Below are 15834 nucleotides of genomic sequence, written 5' to 3'. Positions count from 1 at the left end.
TAGATTTACAATCATACACTTAACATGACTTTCTGAAAGACTTTATATACATATATCGTCACATATTCTTATAGCATATGTATTCATCATTAACATGAGCGGAAGTATATATGATCATGGCAAACATGTAACGTGAATGCATAATATCTTGTTTATCTTGTCTTAACATGGAGTGAGACACGCTTGAGTCCGTGTTTCTCTTAACTTGCATAACATGGAGTGAGACACGCTTGGGTCCGTGTTTCACCTAACTTGCATAACATGGAGTGAAACAAGCTTGGGTCCGTGTTTCACCTAACTTGTGGTTAACCACGCTTGGGTCTGTGGCACCGTAAAACTTCTTATCTTTCTTAATGCATGAGAATTTATTAGGCTTCATGAACATTTCTAACATGGCATATTTTTGTGCATGGCATAGTATAACATGACACATTCTTGTACATGACATAGCATAATATGGCATATTTTTGTACATGGTATAGCATAACACGACATGACATAACATAATATATTCTTGTACATGACATAGCATAACATGACATATTCTTGTACATGGTATAGCGTAGCACGACATGACATAACATGGCATATTCTTGTACATGGTATGACATAACATGACATAGCATATCATGATCTGAACATTTTATGAAATTCCATGGCATACATGATCTAAGTACTACATGAACATGGCATTCATAATCTAAGTATTACATGAACATGAACTTGGCTTGCATAATCTGGCTATTCTATTACATGGCATACTTGACTTGAATTACTACATGAACATCTCATGGCTTTCATATGATTTTAGTAACATTCAATCAATCAATCAAATAATAAATTCATTCATTCAACCATAATCTCATATTTCATTAAAGATCGTGAAAGGATTCTAACCTTGACTTGTCTCTTAGTGTAGCTTAGATAACCATCATAAGCACATCATATTTTCATACATAACAATAATATTCACAGTACGCATGCATTTATATGATCATACTATTTACCTCTTAGCGCTGCTTCCTGATTTCCAACTTGTAACGCATTACCTATAGGAGGTACTAGATGTTACTAATTTCCTAGCAAAATGTGTCGTAATACTCTACGTAATTAAATACGTATAATGGAATTTTAACTAAAATAATAAACTCCATAATATGCTTTAAAATCCTTTAAATACCTTTTATAAAATTTGTGTCTACAGGCTCATAATTATTCAATTAAGAACTTGGCCTACTTAATTATCAGCCCAGCCCCAATTAGAGAAAACAACCCACTTAATATTACTAAAACAATTTCTGTAAACACAATCAGCCCAACTTAAACCTCAAGCCCGCATGAAATCAACCCACTTATCCTAGTACTATAGTTTCTGAAATAAATCAAGCCCACCAGATTTAAAAACCAGTCAAGTTACAACTAAGCCCAGCCCCAATAAAACTCAGCCAAGTAGAAAGGGTATTTTGGGAAATCTGAAACAAAGAAATAAAGAGAGAAAACAGGCTTATGGGAGAGGAGGCTGTGCAATGCTCACCGAGAGAGGGCTGAGTGCGACGGTGGCTTTGGGTGGCTGGGAGTGACCGGCGACGCAACTGGCGGGTCCCTATGGTGGTGCGACACCAAGAGAGAGAGAGAGAGAGAGAGAGAGAGAGAGAGAGCTTAGAGAGGGAAGCTGTCAAGATCGACAGAAATAAAGGGAGGGGAGGGTGGCTGTCGGCAGTGGCTTACCGGAAAGGAGTGGGCTCGACGGGGTTGGGCTGGTCGGCGATCTCTGTGGCCGCCAGGAGGTTGTGTGACATTCCCTGATGTGGTTTACAGTGGCTGGGAAGAATGCAGGGGCTGTTTTATTCTTGGTGGGGAGGAAAGCAAAGACGTAGAGGACTTATGGGTCACGCACGTAGTGGAGGAGGGAAGGCTCACTGTTGGCGTGCTTAGTGGTGGTTTCCGGTGAGGTAGGTGTCTCGGTTGGATGTGAGAGTGGTTTTCTTGGTTTGTGGAAGCTGCTACGGTGGCTATGTGTATAAGGTTTCTAATGTTTATTTCTGGAGGTCTCGGGGTGGGTTTTAAAGGCAAGGAGAAGGGTATCGTGGATCATAAGGAGATTGGATTGAGTTTGGAGTTGGGAGTTAGTTTCAAACTAGGAACCTATTCCAATCTAGGAGACTAAACAAAAATAAAAGAGACGTATAGTTGAGAAATCCTATTCAAAACAAATTACTACCTCAAAACATATCTAATAAAATAATAACAATAAAGATAACAATAAAATAGTAGTAGTAGTAATAATAATAATAATAATAATAATCACACTTTTGGAGTCGGGGTATTACACATACTGCATTGTAGATTAGGATAAATTCTTTCCATGATTGATAATCTCAGGTAGGCCTGCAACCCGAGCAACCCGTCCATGTTTTTGAACCGACGCGACCCGATCCACATATTGACAGTTTCTAGTCGGGTTCGACCCCTTTTTTTTTTTTTAAATTTAATTTGGCATTTGATTTGAACTTTGGGTGTGTACTGACTCGCCTCTAAGTATCGGCATCTCCGAGGCAAACAAGCACACGTATTTGCTTTCCACTAGTGTCAAAGGAAAGCTTATTCCCAAAATCGGGTACTTTGAAAATATCGGGTTTTTGCACAGAGACGCGGTATCAATCGGAAATTCCCACATCATACAATTATTGAAAAGGAAAAAAGAAACAAGCTTTATCCTTGTTAAATGGCATCAAGACAAAATGTTCAGATTACATGTGTAACAAAGCAGGAAGACCCATCAACGTATCATCATCTTATTCGAAACGTAAGGCAAGGTGATGATACTGGTAATCACAAGCCACTGAATGCCATAACCAGCAAGGCCCATCGCCCATGAAAGCAGAGAAAGGAAACGAGGTAAAAAATAAAGGAAAAGCAGAGACGAAAATACCAAAACTTGAACATCGGAAGGAGAAGATAAGAGAAGTCGATGCAGACCGAATGAAGCAAACAAAACGATCCATTGATTCTCTCCTAGTAAAACTTGTAGCTTTCGCCATGCGTCGTCCGTCGCTCCAAGTAAATCATTTTAGATTCTCGGGTTGTGGATGATAGCTTCGTGACGAAGAGAAAAGGGGAGGGGGGGAACAGAGGCGATGCAAAGAGAAGAGGGGAAATGAGATGTGGATGGCTAGGGTTTCGCGTTTTAATAGGCGGGTTGTACGGGTCGAACCCGAGACACAATTAAAACCGCTTGCTCGGTGCGGGTCGGGTCGGGTCGGGTCAAACGGACGGATCGGGTCAAGCGGGTTTTTGCACAGGCCTAATCTCAGGATCTCCTTCAGTCTCGGTAATATTTGACGTTTGGAACCTAAGATCTATCCAAACCCCACTCAAACCCTTTTAACTCTTGAACCATACCCAAGTGGTGAAGAGACTTTAATTAAATTATTCACTTCCAGGAATTGTGTCCAAGTAAGATATTAATGATTCTGATGCCAGAAAAGATTTTATTTTCAGATAACCGATGTGAAGAGGGGAATGGTTTGGTCTGGTTTAAATTAAAATGATTACAAAACAATAAGCAATTTTTCAGAGATTAAAATTCATTTTTATTGACATCTTAAACCTACAAATTCAATTTTGCAAGTTCTATGAAGTTTCATTTATAGCTTAGGGACAGTGCCCTTCTGTTGAAACAAATAGGTGATGATGATAGTCAGAATCCACATTCTCATATTAATGGCTTACTGGATTATTAATGGCGAAAAATTCTACTCATCATCTCCACACATCATATACCACACTTTTATTTTTATTTTTATTTTTTTTCTCACTTACCAAATGTGTGGTGTATAGATGATGAATAAAATAATTCAATTAGTTTAAGGTCTCATTTGAATGTTAAGCTGAGTTGAGATGAGTTGAATTCTTTATAAATAGTAGTGAGTTGAGATGGTAGAGTGAGTTTTGTGGGGCCCACCTAAGATGAGTTTAAATATGTTTGGATGTTAAAATGAGTTTAAATATATTTATGGGAAGTTGAAAAAGATTGTGGGTCCTGCGTGTAAAGAGGTATTGAGTTGAAAAAGGTTGTGGATCCCATGTGTAAAGAGGTATTGAGTTGAGTAATGTTTAATGATTTGTGAGTTGTGTTCGGATGTTGGGCTAGACTTAAATTTGAACTCAACTCACATGAGTTGAGATGAGTCCATGTTCCAAACGAGGCCTAAGAAGAATAAATAAATAAAAATAAGTGTGGTGTGTGGTGTGTGAGGATGATGAGTAGCAAAGCTCATTAACGACAAGTCAATAGTAATAGGCATGGCTTAAATTCTTTCATTGGCACACTTGGGTTGACATGTTCCAGAATCTAGTTTGCTATTTACTGGATTCTTTATTCCCCTAACAAGTAATAACAGCAAGTCACAGAAGCTGTTTCAACGTGAAAAGAGACGCTAGAGGAGAAACAACTAGTGTTGGATAAACTTCATGTGGGGTTCTGCATACAAGTATGGTTGTTTGAAATATCACTCTGAAATTTCCTTGTTTTTCTTTTATAATAAACTTTTGTTTGAGCTTTACTTGACATGCAATCACTTAATTTTATTCCCCACATAGTACTGTTATTTATACTTTGCTTGAATACTCTCTAAGTTGTATTTGTTTGGACAGAAACTTGCAAACTTATGAGCAACGTAACATGCTCGATTCCTGAGTTTACCTGTGTTTCATCTGCAAAGGTTGTCTTCCAATTGCTTTATGAATTGGTTTCATGTTATTGCAACTAAATTTGTGCTCATTGTGCTTGTTAATATTACTAGAAAGCACAACCATATGTTTTATCATCTAGTGGATGATTGCATTCCTTATGTGTACACTTCAAAGATTAGGCAATAACTGGAAAGAAAGACTTCAGGTTTCACATTGCAGACAAGAACTAAAGGAACTAAGGTTATGATGAAATAGTTTCATTGATACCTACAATTTTGGTTACAATGATGAAAGGAATGTCTAAATTAGGATAAAACAGTTTGTAAAATGCCCGAACTCCAACTTTATAATTTACTTATCCAAAAACAGTTGCTGGTGTATTCGCCACCATCATCTGTTTTCAAAGATCTTCTTCATCTCTGGTTTTATTTTGAAAAGAATAAAAAAGAAAAGACACCCTTTGGTAAAAGAAATAACAATGGATAACAATGTGGCATGCTATTGCCATTTCAAGTTTCAGTTGTTCAGCAACACAAGGTGGATATTTAGATTATGTTAAACCTCTCCAAAAGCGTAGACCTGATAACCTTCTTTACCAGTCAATGTCATTCCTTGCTCCAACAGTTCTAATACCTTGGTTGACCATATTGACAAGTTGAGTAACTTACTAAGGGAATTAAACCCTTTTTTCTGTAAGTATGAGAATCAAAATTCTAGCATTAGAGAGGTTGCTCTGAGTTTATGGAATGAATTCTTTGCTATATTGGGTCTTGCGTGGGTGATGCCGAGAAGGGTAGTTGACTTCCTACCAAATTGGAGAGGTTTGTGTGGCAATCCGCAAATCTCAGCAATTTGGAAGATGGTCCCCATTTGTCTATGGTGGTGTCTTTGGAGGGAGAGGAACACAAGAAGCTTTGAAGATCGCGAGTAGTCAATGGATGAGTTTAGAGTTTTCATTTATAACACTTTACTCCATTGGTTGATTGTAATAGATTCCAATGGCTTGAGTATTCACGAATTCCTTGTATCCTTAGTCAATCATGTCTAGGTGGTGCTCTTGTCTATGACCCATGTACTTGGGCTATGCTTATTCCTCATCAGTAAAATCTTTATTTACTGTTCAAAGAAAAAAACTCTAGCATTGAATTCTCTTTTCATTTAAAAAGGAGAATTAAATGCTAGATGCAATAGGTGGTGTTAGTTCCAGGAAAGTATTGGTACTTGGTACCTTTTTAATATTTTGATAGGGAATATAGTATTGATTTCTTTTGCCTGTGGTTCCTTATCATGAACTGCAGTCTGATGTGAGGTAATTGTAAGCCGCTAATTTTGAAAGAAACCTATTTTGTTTTCGTTAGACCTTTTGTGAAAATTCATTTTCTACTCTCTTTTTGTTGCAACCTTCTTGCCTACTCTCATATCTACTTAATAATTTCCAATTAAATGTATAATCATCAATTGTTCTCTCGCTACTCTCTAGCATTTTTTTTGCACAATGTGCCTATGTGTGTATGTGAATGTACAGTGTAATTTTATGTTTGAAATGTCTGATTTGTGGTTTGTCTGTGTCTCTGTATGCTGTGCAGCTTGTAAAGCTACTTGAACAAAGGGAGGCCAATCATATTGAGTTTTGTAGAATTAAAAATGTACTTGATGAAATATTGAACATGTACAAAAATTCTGAGCTCAATGAAATTCTGAAATTGTTGATGGATCCGACATGGGTGGCAACTGGGTTAAAAATTGACTTTGAGACATTGGTAAGTAGTGGCATTTGGCTGTTTGGATTATTTTCGTACAAATTAATTCTATTAGGCAAAAAACAATGATATGGTAATTCATATGGTATGAAAATGCGGTAGCATTGATGAATGATCAAGGAACCTCAAAATTGACAAATTGCACGTCACTTCTAATCAATGAATCATTGCGTTGTTGCTTTGTTATCTTGTGAACTGTTGTAAGAATGCTATAGTGAAAAAAAAAAAAATACTCGGTGTCACTGCCATGAGTGTGGAGCCATTATTCAAGCTACATTTTTTAAGACTCAACTTTTGCTTTTTAGTTTAGTATATTGTTATTCTTCTTTCAAGTGGTTGCTCATATCATTGAAGGCTTCGAACTAGGGCTTTACAATTGGTTTTGAGTCATGATTTAGGGCTTTACAGTTGATTTGAGTTATGATCAGGCTGTTTTGCACATTAATCGTTATTGATTCCTACAGTAATACAATCTCAGGCTGGCCGTGACTCAAAACTAAAGCAGCTCAGAGTTCTGTAGTAACTCACTTCACACTGCTGAGCTGGAACCAGAAACTTTCGTCGTGGCTGAGCTTATGCAAACCTGAGCCCAGCCTAACTGTAACCTTACTTTAAAAATGTGAAGCCTCCCTGTTTCCACCAGGATTTTGTATTGTATGTTTATTATAGCTTTTGGTCTCAAATTTTGTCTGATATTGGTCATTGTCATTGTTCTAGTTGGTCATTTCAACATAAGATATAACTTTTGAAGCCTGTAATATTTTTAATTCTATATTACATGCGCTAATTTCATAAGCAGTTTAACTTTGATTTAGCGATCTACTTATAAAAAAAACTTGATTTAGCAATCTAATGGATTATTAGATTGCAGTTTGTGGAGGCTTGACTATTAGGCACAATAAAAAATGAAGCTATCAACATGTTTTTTTTTTTTTTTTTTTTCCTGCCTACTTCATGACCTATAATCTCAATTGGCCTTGTTCTCTTCCAGGTTTCTGAGTGTGAAGGGGCTTCATATAGAATTGGTGAAATGATCTCTCTGGATGGCGAAAGTGATCAAAAAATGAGTTCCTCTTCCGTCATTCCCAGTGACTTTTTTGAGGATATGGAGTCTTCTTGGAAAGGTCGTGTGAAGAGGAGACATATAGAAGAGGAATTTACCGATGTGCAGAGGGCAGCTGATGCCTTATCTTTAGCAGTAGGTCTTGAGGACTCAAAATATGCTTGTCATTATTGGATACCTTTTTGTTTTACTGTGAAAGTCCGTAATTTCTAGAAAATCATTGATCTTGATGTTGCATTTTCTTAATGGCCCATGTATTCTTTTGTTTGTTTTTATTTTATCTTGGAGGGTGTAGCTATTGTAAATTAATATTGCGTACATTTTTAATCTACATGACCCAAATGAGATGAAGTCAAAATTAAAAGGGTCGAATTTATGTCATAACTCCTTACATTTATCCTTATATTTTTGTTATGGTTGTACTCAGAAAGAAGTTTCATATATATTCCTCACCCACTATATTGCTAAGTATAAAAAAAAAAGGATTTTTGTTTTTCAATGTAGGTTTAGGAAATGTCATATCCATGTTAGTATCAGTATCCGACACATTGGAACTATGGATACAGCTTCCAGATATGGCCATCCATTCAGATTAGATACTCATAAATTGTACAAGTTCTACATAAATTGCTCGCATACTTACAGATCTATGCCAAATTTGCATATCTAGTTGTCCAGGTTGCACATCTTCTTACAAAGCCATGACAAGTTTGATTAGCTGCCTAGCAAGTTCTCATCCAAAGTCACAATTGCTACACTATGCATGCTGTTTGCAGGTGCCACCTGTGTTTTAAAATCAATAGAATACATTTATGGAATTATGTTCATTTTCTTTATCCCCACTAACTGGGTGTTTCCTTTTATATATGTCTTGCTTGGGTATTTCCTATGATATACCTCCTGCATACTAGGGTTGCGCCCCACTGTGCTTTGAATGATATTACCTTAATTATTAGAAAAGAAATAAATTGAAAACATCATTTTCTCATCATAGCCTGCACATTTGGAAGTTCTGTGTCAATATTCTTATGAGCCCCTTTGTTGAACCTTTTAAGTAACATTTATGCATTTCTAACTGTATGTGTTAAATGTCTACGGTTTTATATGTGGGCAATTATTCGCAGGTTACTGAAGATTTCCTTCCTATAATTTTTAGAATAAAGGCAACTACAGCCCCACTTGGAGGTCCAAAGGGAGAAATTTTATATGCTCGAGAACATGAAGCTGTTTGGTTCAAGGGCAAACGTTTTGCACCATCAGTATGGGCCGGGACTCCTGGTGAAGAACAAATTAAAAGGCTTAAACCTGCTTCAGATTCAAGAGGTCGAAAGGTTGGAGAGGAATGGTTTACCACAATGAAGGTGGAGGATGCTTTAACTAGGTGCTGTTATCCACATAAAGCCATGGCAGTTGTTATGCTGATCCTCACATTAGAATACTTGCTAGTGCTATTAATTATATGATTTACGACTGATAACATCTCTCTCTTTTTGTTTCAGGTACCATGAGGCAGGTGCCAAGGCAAAAGTAAAGGTCTTGGAATTATTGAGGGGACTTTCTTCTGAATTACAATCTAAAATCAATATCCTTGTCTTTGCTTCCATGTTGCTTGTGATTGCAAAGGCATTATTTGCTCATGTGAGGTTGGGTTCGCCTATCTTTAACAAGCTTTTGCAACAATAGATGCATATCAGTAACAGTGATTCATCTCGTCTATTACATCATATCTGTAACAAGAGAGCTTTTGCCTCTCTCTTTTTTTTTTTTGACTGTAGACTTTATGCTCTGATGAGTTACAAGAATTAGGGTGCGGACATATGTATGTTGTTAGGTACCCTTGCTTTTCTACAAGGTTTGAATAGAGTTGGCTCGAAATCAGTTTAACTTTTACATAATATGAGAACCATCTAAATGGTTCACTCATCCTGTGAACTGTGCAGGCATCAATAGAACACTGAAAAGCATTATGTAATATCACCTCTTGTTTCTATACTTAGGATTTAATTAAGTGGTATAAATTTACTTATCAAAAAATTGAGTTGTATAAATTTGCATTTATTGGTCTTTTGAGTCCTGATACCATTTTGTTGTGAAATATATAGCTCTTGATGTAATATCTTGTTTTTAATTAACACCGGTATTTTGTTAATATTGCTGACTATATTTTAACTTTGATTGATTGATATTTTGCAGTGAAGGGAGAAGAAGGAAATGGGTTTTCCCCATTCTGGCAGGGTGCAATAGGCTCAAGGTTGTATTCAACAAATAAACATATTGTTAGCTGAATATTCTATCATCCCATTTAGTGATAGTAATCCTATTTGCCATTTCTTTGTGCTGATTGATAGTAAGGTCTCGCATTTGGTTATATAAACCATCTCATCTCATCTAATTATTACAACTGTCCCAAATTCCCATATAAAATATAATAAATAATTCAACTTTTTTAAATCCCAAAACAAAAATAACATTAAAAAATTATATTCTAATAATATTTTATTCAACTTTCATCCCATCTCATCTGTGTAACCAAACAAGGCCTAAATATGCAGTTGCACCTTTAGGCCTGCCTTGTTTTCACAACTGCTCTCAACTCATCTAATCATTACAACTTTCCCAAATTCTCACACAATAAAATAAACAATTCAACTTTTTCAAATCCCAAAACAAAAATAATATTAAAAAAGTATATTCCAACAATATTTTATTCGACTTTTAATTTTAATCTCAACTCATCTCATCTCTTCTGCGAAAACAAACGAGGTCTTAGTTTTTGCACAACATGACTGATGTATGCTAGAGTTGTGAAACTGCTGTCTTGCCTGCTTGCCGTAATATTGTAGGTTATTTATTTATTCTGTTTGTTTATCTTTAAAGGAAATGGTTCCTTGTCCTATCTAGATCCTGCATTGAATGATATCATGGTATCTTCTGATAATTCATTTTTCATATCTAGTGAAATTACAATGTATTCACAAAGATAGAGCTGTTAGTATCAACTAAGCTAGAACTTAAAGGAGAGAGTTTCACTGTATGTTCTACTACATTGACGCTATTTGTAAGGAAAATCATGAGCTGACTTATGCTGAGAAGATGTTTGAGCTAGAGGAAGATTGGAATATATGCTTTACTTATTTGTTATTTTCATACTTGAAACTTATTGGCTATTTTAAATGTTGCTTTGTTTTAGATACTTATAAAAAAAATACTCCTCGTAAAAAAAATAATGTGCTGCAAGTTTAATAACCTCTGCTTCATTGGTTTACATGTTTTGACATATTGTTCAATTGTCCGGGTTACTTCAGAATCTTTTGTGCTAGAATTACTACATCTGTCAAGTAATATCATTTAAACCATCATCATTTCATTCTTACTAGTGGTGTCTCACTTGTCGATGTGTTGAATGCAGGATGTGAAGCAATTAAATGGAGCATATGGGATGAAAATAATCGGTCTATCTCCCTATTGGTTTAATGTAGCAGAAGGCAGTGCTGTACATAATACAGTTGATATGCAATCATTGTTTCTTTTGACAGGACCAAATGGGGGTGGTAAATCAAGTTTGCTTCGATCAATTTGTGCTGCTGCATTACTTGGAATATGTGGATTTATGGTGCCTGCACATTCGGCCTTGATTCCTCAATTTGACTCGATCATGCTTCACATGAAATCTTATGATAGTCCTGCCGATGGTAAAAGTTCATTTCAGGTTAGACACTACTTATTTCTTTCTATATATTAGGTACTCATAGATACGATGTTGGGCAATGGAGTCTTGTTTTAGTCATTAGATTTAGAACCCTTAACTGGATGGCTGCACATATTTGTTTTCTTATCTTTAGCTTCCAGCATTTTCTTGATTTTTTTTTTTTTTTTCTTTTTGCTGGTTAGTTGTATCCCTTGTATTCTCTCTTTAAATGAAGAATCAAGCTGGATATGCTCAGGAATCAGGTGCGAACTCATTATAAGATGGGAGGTCTAAGATACAATCTCAAAGCATAAGGATAACAAGGAGTTTTGAACTTTCCCTTAAAATCAACACTGAAGAGCTTCGTGATTTGTTATTTTGAAGGATCAAACATACCCTCTAAGATGTCCTTGAACTGTTTATTAAGACATAAATACGAAATGGACTGTTTGAAAGGATCTGTTATGAAAATTTTGAAAGTAATACATGAACCATCAATATGCTCCAGCCCAACAGTTGCTAATTGTTTTAAACTACTTCTGTTTGAGGTATGATGGAACATCAGTTCCTATCATCCTTTGATATTTAGAAATCCCTGGTGGTTAACGTACACATTCATGTTGTTGGTCCATAGCTCTTTGGCATGAGAGTCGTTTAAAATCAGATGCCTTTTTTTTTTTTTGCCCGGAAAGCATTTTGTTGTGAGCTTCAATTTCATACCTCATTTTATGGAGTTCTATGATTAGAGACATGCTTGTTCCCTAAACCTCTCATATGGTATAATTCTTTTTGGTTTGTATAATTTCATGAACTTTCAGTCTAGCTTTCAAACCTTAGGTCATTTTTTAGTCATAATAACATAAGCACTCTCAATAACCTATTCATCATATTTGCTTTTAATATCTCAGGTAGAAATGTCAGAAATTCAGTCCATTATTGCTGGAACAACTAAAAGAAGCCTGGTGCTTATAGATGAAATTTGCCGAGGAACAGAAACAGCAAAGGGGACTTGTATTGCCGGTAGCATCGTTGAAACTCTAGATAAAATTGGCTGCCTTGGTATTGTATCCACTCACTTGCATGGAATATTTACTTTGCCACTCATTACCAAGAACACTGTTTACAAAGCAATGGGAACAGTATATGTTGATGGGAAAACAAAACCAACTTGGAAGTTGATAGAAGGGATATGTAGAGAAAGCCTTGCGTTTGAAACAGCTAAGAAGGAAGGAATTCCTGAAACAATCATCCAAAGAGCGGAAGGCCTGTACCTTTCAGTTTATGCAAAAGTTCTTTCGGAACAAAATGGTACAAAACCAGACTTATGTTCTAGCACGAGTGCCAATGGTTCTGATGAATTCCATTTTCAATCAAGTGGGACTCTTGAAGTAGCTACCTATAATAGTGCAGAGTTAGCAAACCCAATGCAAGTTTTACAAAAAGAAGTTGAGAATGCCATCAGGGTAATATGTCAGGAGAAGCTTAATGAGTTCTACAAGAAGAAAAACGTATCAGATCTTGCAGAGGTACATTGTGTCCTAATCAGTGCTAGGGAACGGCCGCCTCCATCAACAATAGGTGTTTCCAGTGTCTATGTGATGCTTAGACCGGATAAGAAAATATATGTTGGAGAGGTACTTTTCTTTCGACATTCTTTGTTTTTATTGTCAAGTATGAGTCATATTCATTCCTGTAAAAAAAAGTATGGGTCACATTCAGAAAGTTATCCCGAAGCTTCTTTAAAGAGGATTAATCACACAAAACTACAACTTGTCTTACATGAGGGCTATTTTAGTTTTAGCCGATATATGAATTTGATATCTGTTTTTATTGTTTTTTATTTGCTGCACATGGTGCTATGTCACGACTGTCACCAGCAATGCTATATTGACTTTTCCTAAAACTAATGCTGTAGACGGATGATCTTGAGGGCCGAGTCCGTGCTCATCGTTCAAAGGAAGCAATGCAGAATGCATCTTTCCTTTATTTCATAGTCCCAGGGAAGAGTCTGGCTTGCCAACTGGAAACTCTTCTCATCAACCAGCTTCCTAATCAAGGGTTCCAACTAACCAATGTGGCCGATGGTAAGCACAGAAATTTTGGCACATCGATCTCCATAGAAAGCGTGCCCGTATGTTCATAATGTGGCAGCCCTTGATCACATGTTGTGTAACCCATAGCTAGTCAGTCAGATGTAGTTGGCACTTGGCCATGCCATGTTAGTGTATGCAATTCAAAGACAGCAAGAGGATGTGAAATTGATCCGGCAGTGGCTGCAGCAATTTTGCCTTTTTGATGTCTGTTGCTCCACTTGCAGTTCAATGCCCTCAATTGCAGTAAAGGGCTGAGATTTTCTGTTATTTGGCATGTAATCTTACTGCGTGTAATGCCACATGTATATAATTTCTCCATTTCCTTGTTCAATTCTTTTTGGAACTTCAAAAGTTTGTAGCCAAAATTTCAAACTTGGATCAGCCCGGACAATGGGTAAAATGTAGCCAAGCATGCTGACCCCAGTTTTAATTTTGATAAATCTTAGGGTTGTGCATTGCATTATCCAAGACGGAGACTAGGGCTGTAATTGAGATGGGTCGAGCAGGTCTTTGGATTGCCGAGCTCAGCTCGAGCTTGAAATTTTTATCTAATATTTGTTCGACTTTGGTTCGGTAAGCTTAGTTTTTTAACTCAAGCTTTTAACTTGAGCCGAGTCGAGCCGGAGTCGTTTATTTTTTAGTTTTTTAATAAAATTTAGTAATTAAGAAATTAGATAAATAAAAAATCTAAATTTAATGAAATTTTTACAACTAACAAGTAGACTCTTTCTTGAAGAGAAATGCTACTTGATGTGTTTAAATAAAAATGTAAAAATGCCAAATCACTTGATGTGTGGTGAAGGGGTTGATAAGTAGAATTTTTCATGAATAAGTAGCATTTCTTTTGTTGAATTAGAAAATTGTAAAAAATTTTAAATAATTAATATGTAACTAATTTATATTTATCCATAATAATCATATATTATATGCCTACATACATTACCAATATATATAAATAATATGATAGTATATATCAACAATTCATATACGATTCCCACAAATCAGTATATGAAATTATTAAATCTTACCGGTAAACTATTATACAAATTATAAAACAGCTAAGAAGTACATTCAATATATATGCATAAGTAATTAGGTTATATATTATATATTTAATTATAAAGTTGTTATGCTTATATTATTAACCAATATTTTAGTTGGGTATGTGTCATTTATTAATTGAGCGGTTATTTGCTGTCACGGGCAAAGTTTTTTTTTTTTTTTTTACGAGTTAAGTTTAATTCGAGTTTAACCGAGCGAGCTATCGAACAGATTAGTTCAATTTAACCCTAAGGGATACCTTTGTTTTCATGGTGGATTAGGCGCGGTGGCAATTGCAAGCAACTACTATGATGCCGTTAGAGCATATAGGTCAATTTCTCTATTAAATTATAAAGAAACTTGCAAAAGAAAAACATATAAATTGATATGATTTGAGCTTATTTTATAATGAAAAGATATTATAATTTGACTTTAATTCATTTCAATAATTATTATTATTATTTTTAACATATTAAACATTTTTATTTATTTGTTAATATTTATTTACTTTTTTACCGTTTTGTATTCGGAGTTTAGATTAATATTAAATATTGCGAATCATAAGGATTGTTTAGGATAATTTAATCATAATTAATCTTAAATTTTCTCATGATATGTATATTACAAGTCGCACACTTGAATACAGAGACTAGCGTATCACGGCAACTTTGGTTTCTCGTAGTGGGTTGGATAAGATGGGGCTGTGCAATGAGGTTCTTATTGATCAGAAGCTATTCGAGTTTAGGAAGGTGAATGATAGATGGTGGAATATCATAGAAAGTAGTCACCGTTTAGTGAAATATATATCCTTAGATCATGAAGCCTTGGGTTGGTTGGGCTCTACAGTGAAGGAATGTGCAGTGTCAAGGGGTGCATATGAGTTTCTGAGAATTCGTAGAAAAGGAGACACGGTGTTAATGGTGCGGAAGGGGCATAACCGAAACAGCAATTTTATCATTCTCTCGGAGTTTGGTCATGATAAGAGGAGATGTTTGATAGTTGTGCAGGAAGGGAGGAAGGGGGAGGGGTGGAGGAACTTCGGAAATGCTTTAATGGAGCTCCATTCACCCTCTGTTCCAAGCATGAGAAACAGAGTCAATCATGAGGCTCAGGCAGGTTACTCTAAGCTGACTAAAGGAATCGGTAGTGGTCCATCGTCGATGGTAGGAGGTGCAAGGTCGTACAACGAGGTGCTCCAAGTGAAGAACATATTGTCTCGAGACGTGCTGCCAAACATGCCCGTGCAGAGGCATGAGGGAGAAGGGAGCGGGCTATTGGGGTCAAATGAGGAAATAATTCTAAAGGTACTTGTCGGTTTGGAGGAACAAGTGGGAGCTATTTTAGAAGAAATTAGTTACTTGAAACACTGCGTCAAGAGCAAGGCAGTGTTGAAAAGTGATGTGGACCGTGTAATGGGCCGTAAATGCAGGCCTATTTCGTTTGGTGAGATGGGCCCTGGGATGGGCCAGGCTGCAGGCCCAAAGAAGACTTGGA

The 15834-nt window shown here is 36.2% G+C and overlaps 1 protein-coding gene across 5 annotated transcripts in view; it reads left to right on the top strand.

Moving 5' to 3' along the window:
• Positions 1-13628, top strand: part of LOC121252208 (DNA mismatch repair protein MSH1, mitochondrial) — a 31867-nt gene extending 18239 nt beyond the window's left edge. For 4 of the 5 annotated variants that reach the window (XM_041151778.1, XM_041151943.1, XM_041152000.1 and 1 more), the window contains 9 exons: positions 4657-4724; positions 6282-6455; positions 7447-7653; positions 8643-8899; positions 9018-9161; positions 9712-9769; positions 10928-11227; positions 12115-12840; positions 13122-13628. In XM_041151778.1, coding sequence (XP_041007712.1) covers positions 4657-4724; positions 6282-6455; positions 7447-7653; positions 8643-8899; positions 9018-9161; positions 9712-9769; positions 10928-11227; positions 12115-12840; positions 13122-13349 — 2162 coding nt within the window. In that variant the 3' untranslated portion in view covers positions 13350-13628. The remainder of the gene's footprint in view (positions 1-4656; positions 4725-6281; positions 6456-7446; positions 7654-8642; positions 8900-9017; positions 9162-9711; positions 9770-10927; positions 11228-12114; positions 12841-13121) is intronic. The other variant, XM_041151856.1, reaches the window with a different exon arrangement.
• The last annotated feature ends 2206 nt before the right edge of the window (positions 13629-15834 follow it).

The sequence above is a fragment of the Juglans microcarpa x Juglans regia genome, chromosome 1D, assembly GCF_004785595.1.
Source record: "Juglans microcarpa x Juglans regia isolate MS1-56 chromosome 1D, Jm3101_v1.0, whole genome shotgun sequence".
NCBI lineage: Eukaryota > Viridiplantae > Streptophyta > Magnoliopsida > Fagales > Juglandaceae > Juglans > Juglans microcarpa x Juglans regia.
This window is presented reverse-complemented; position numbering and strand designations above follow the sequence as displayed.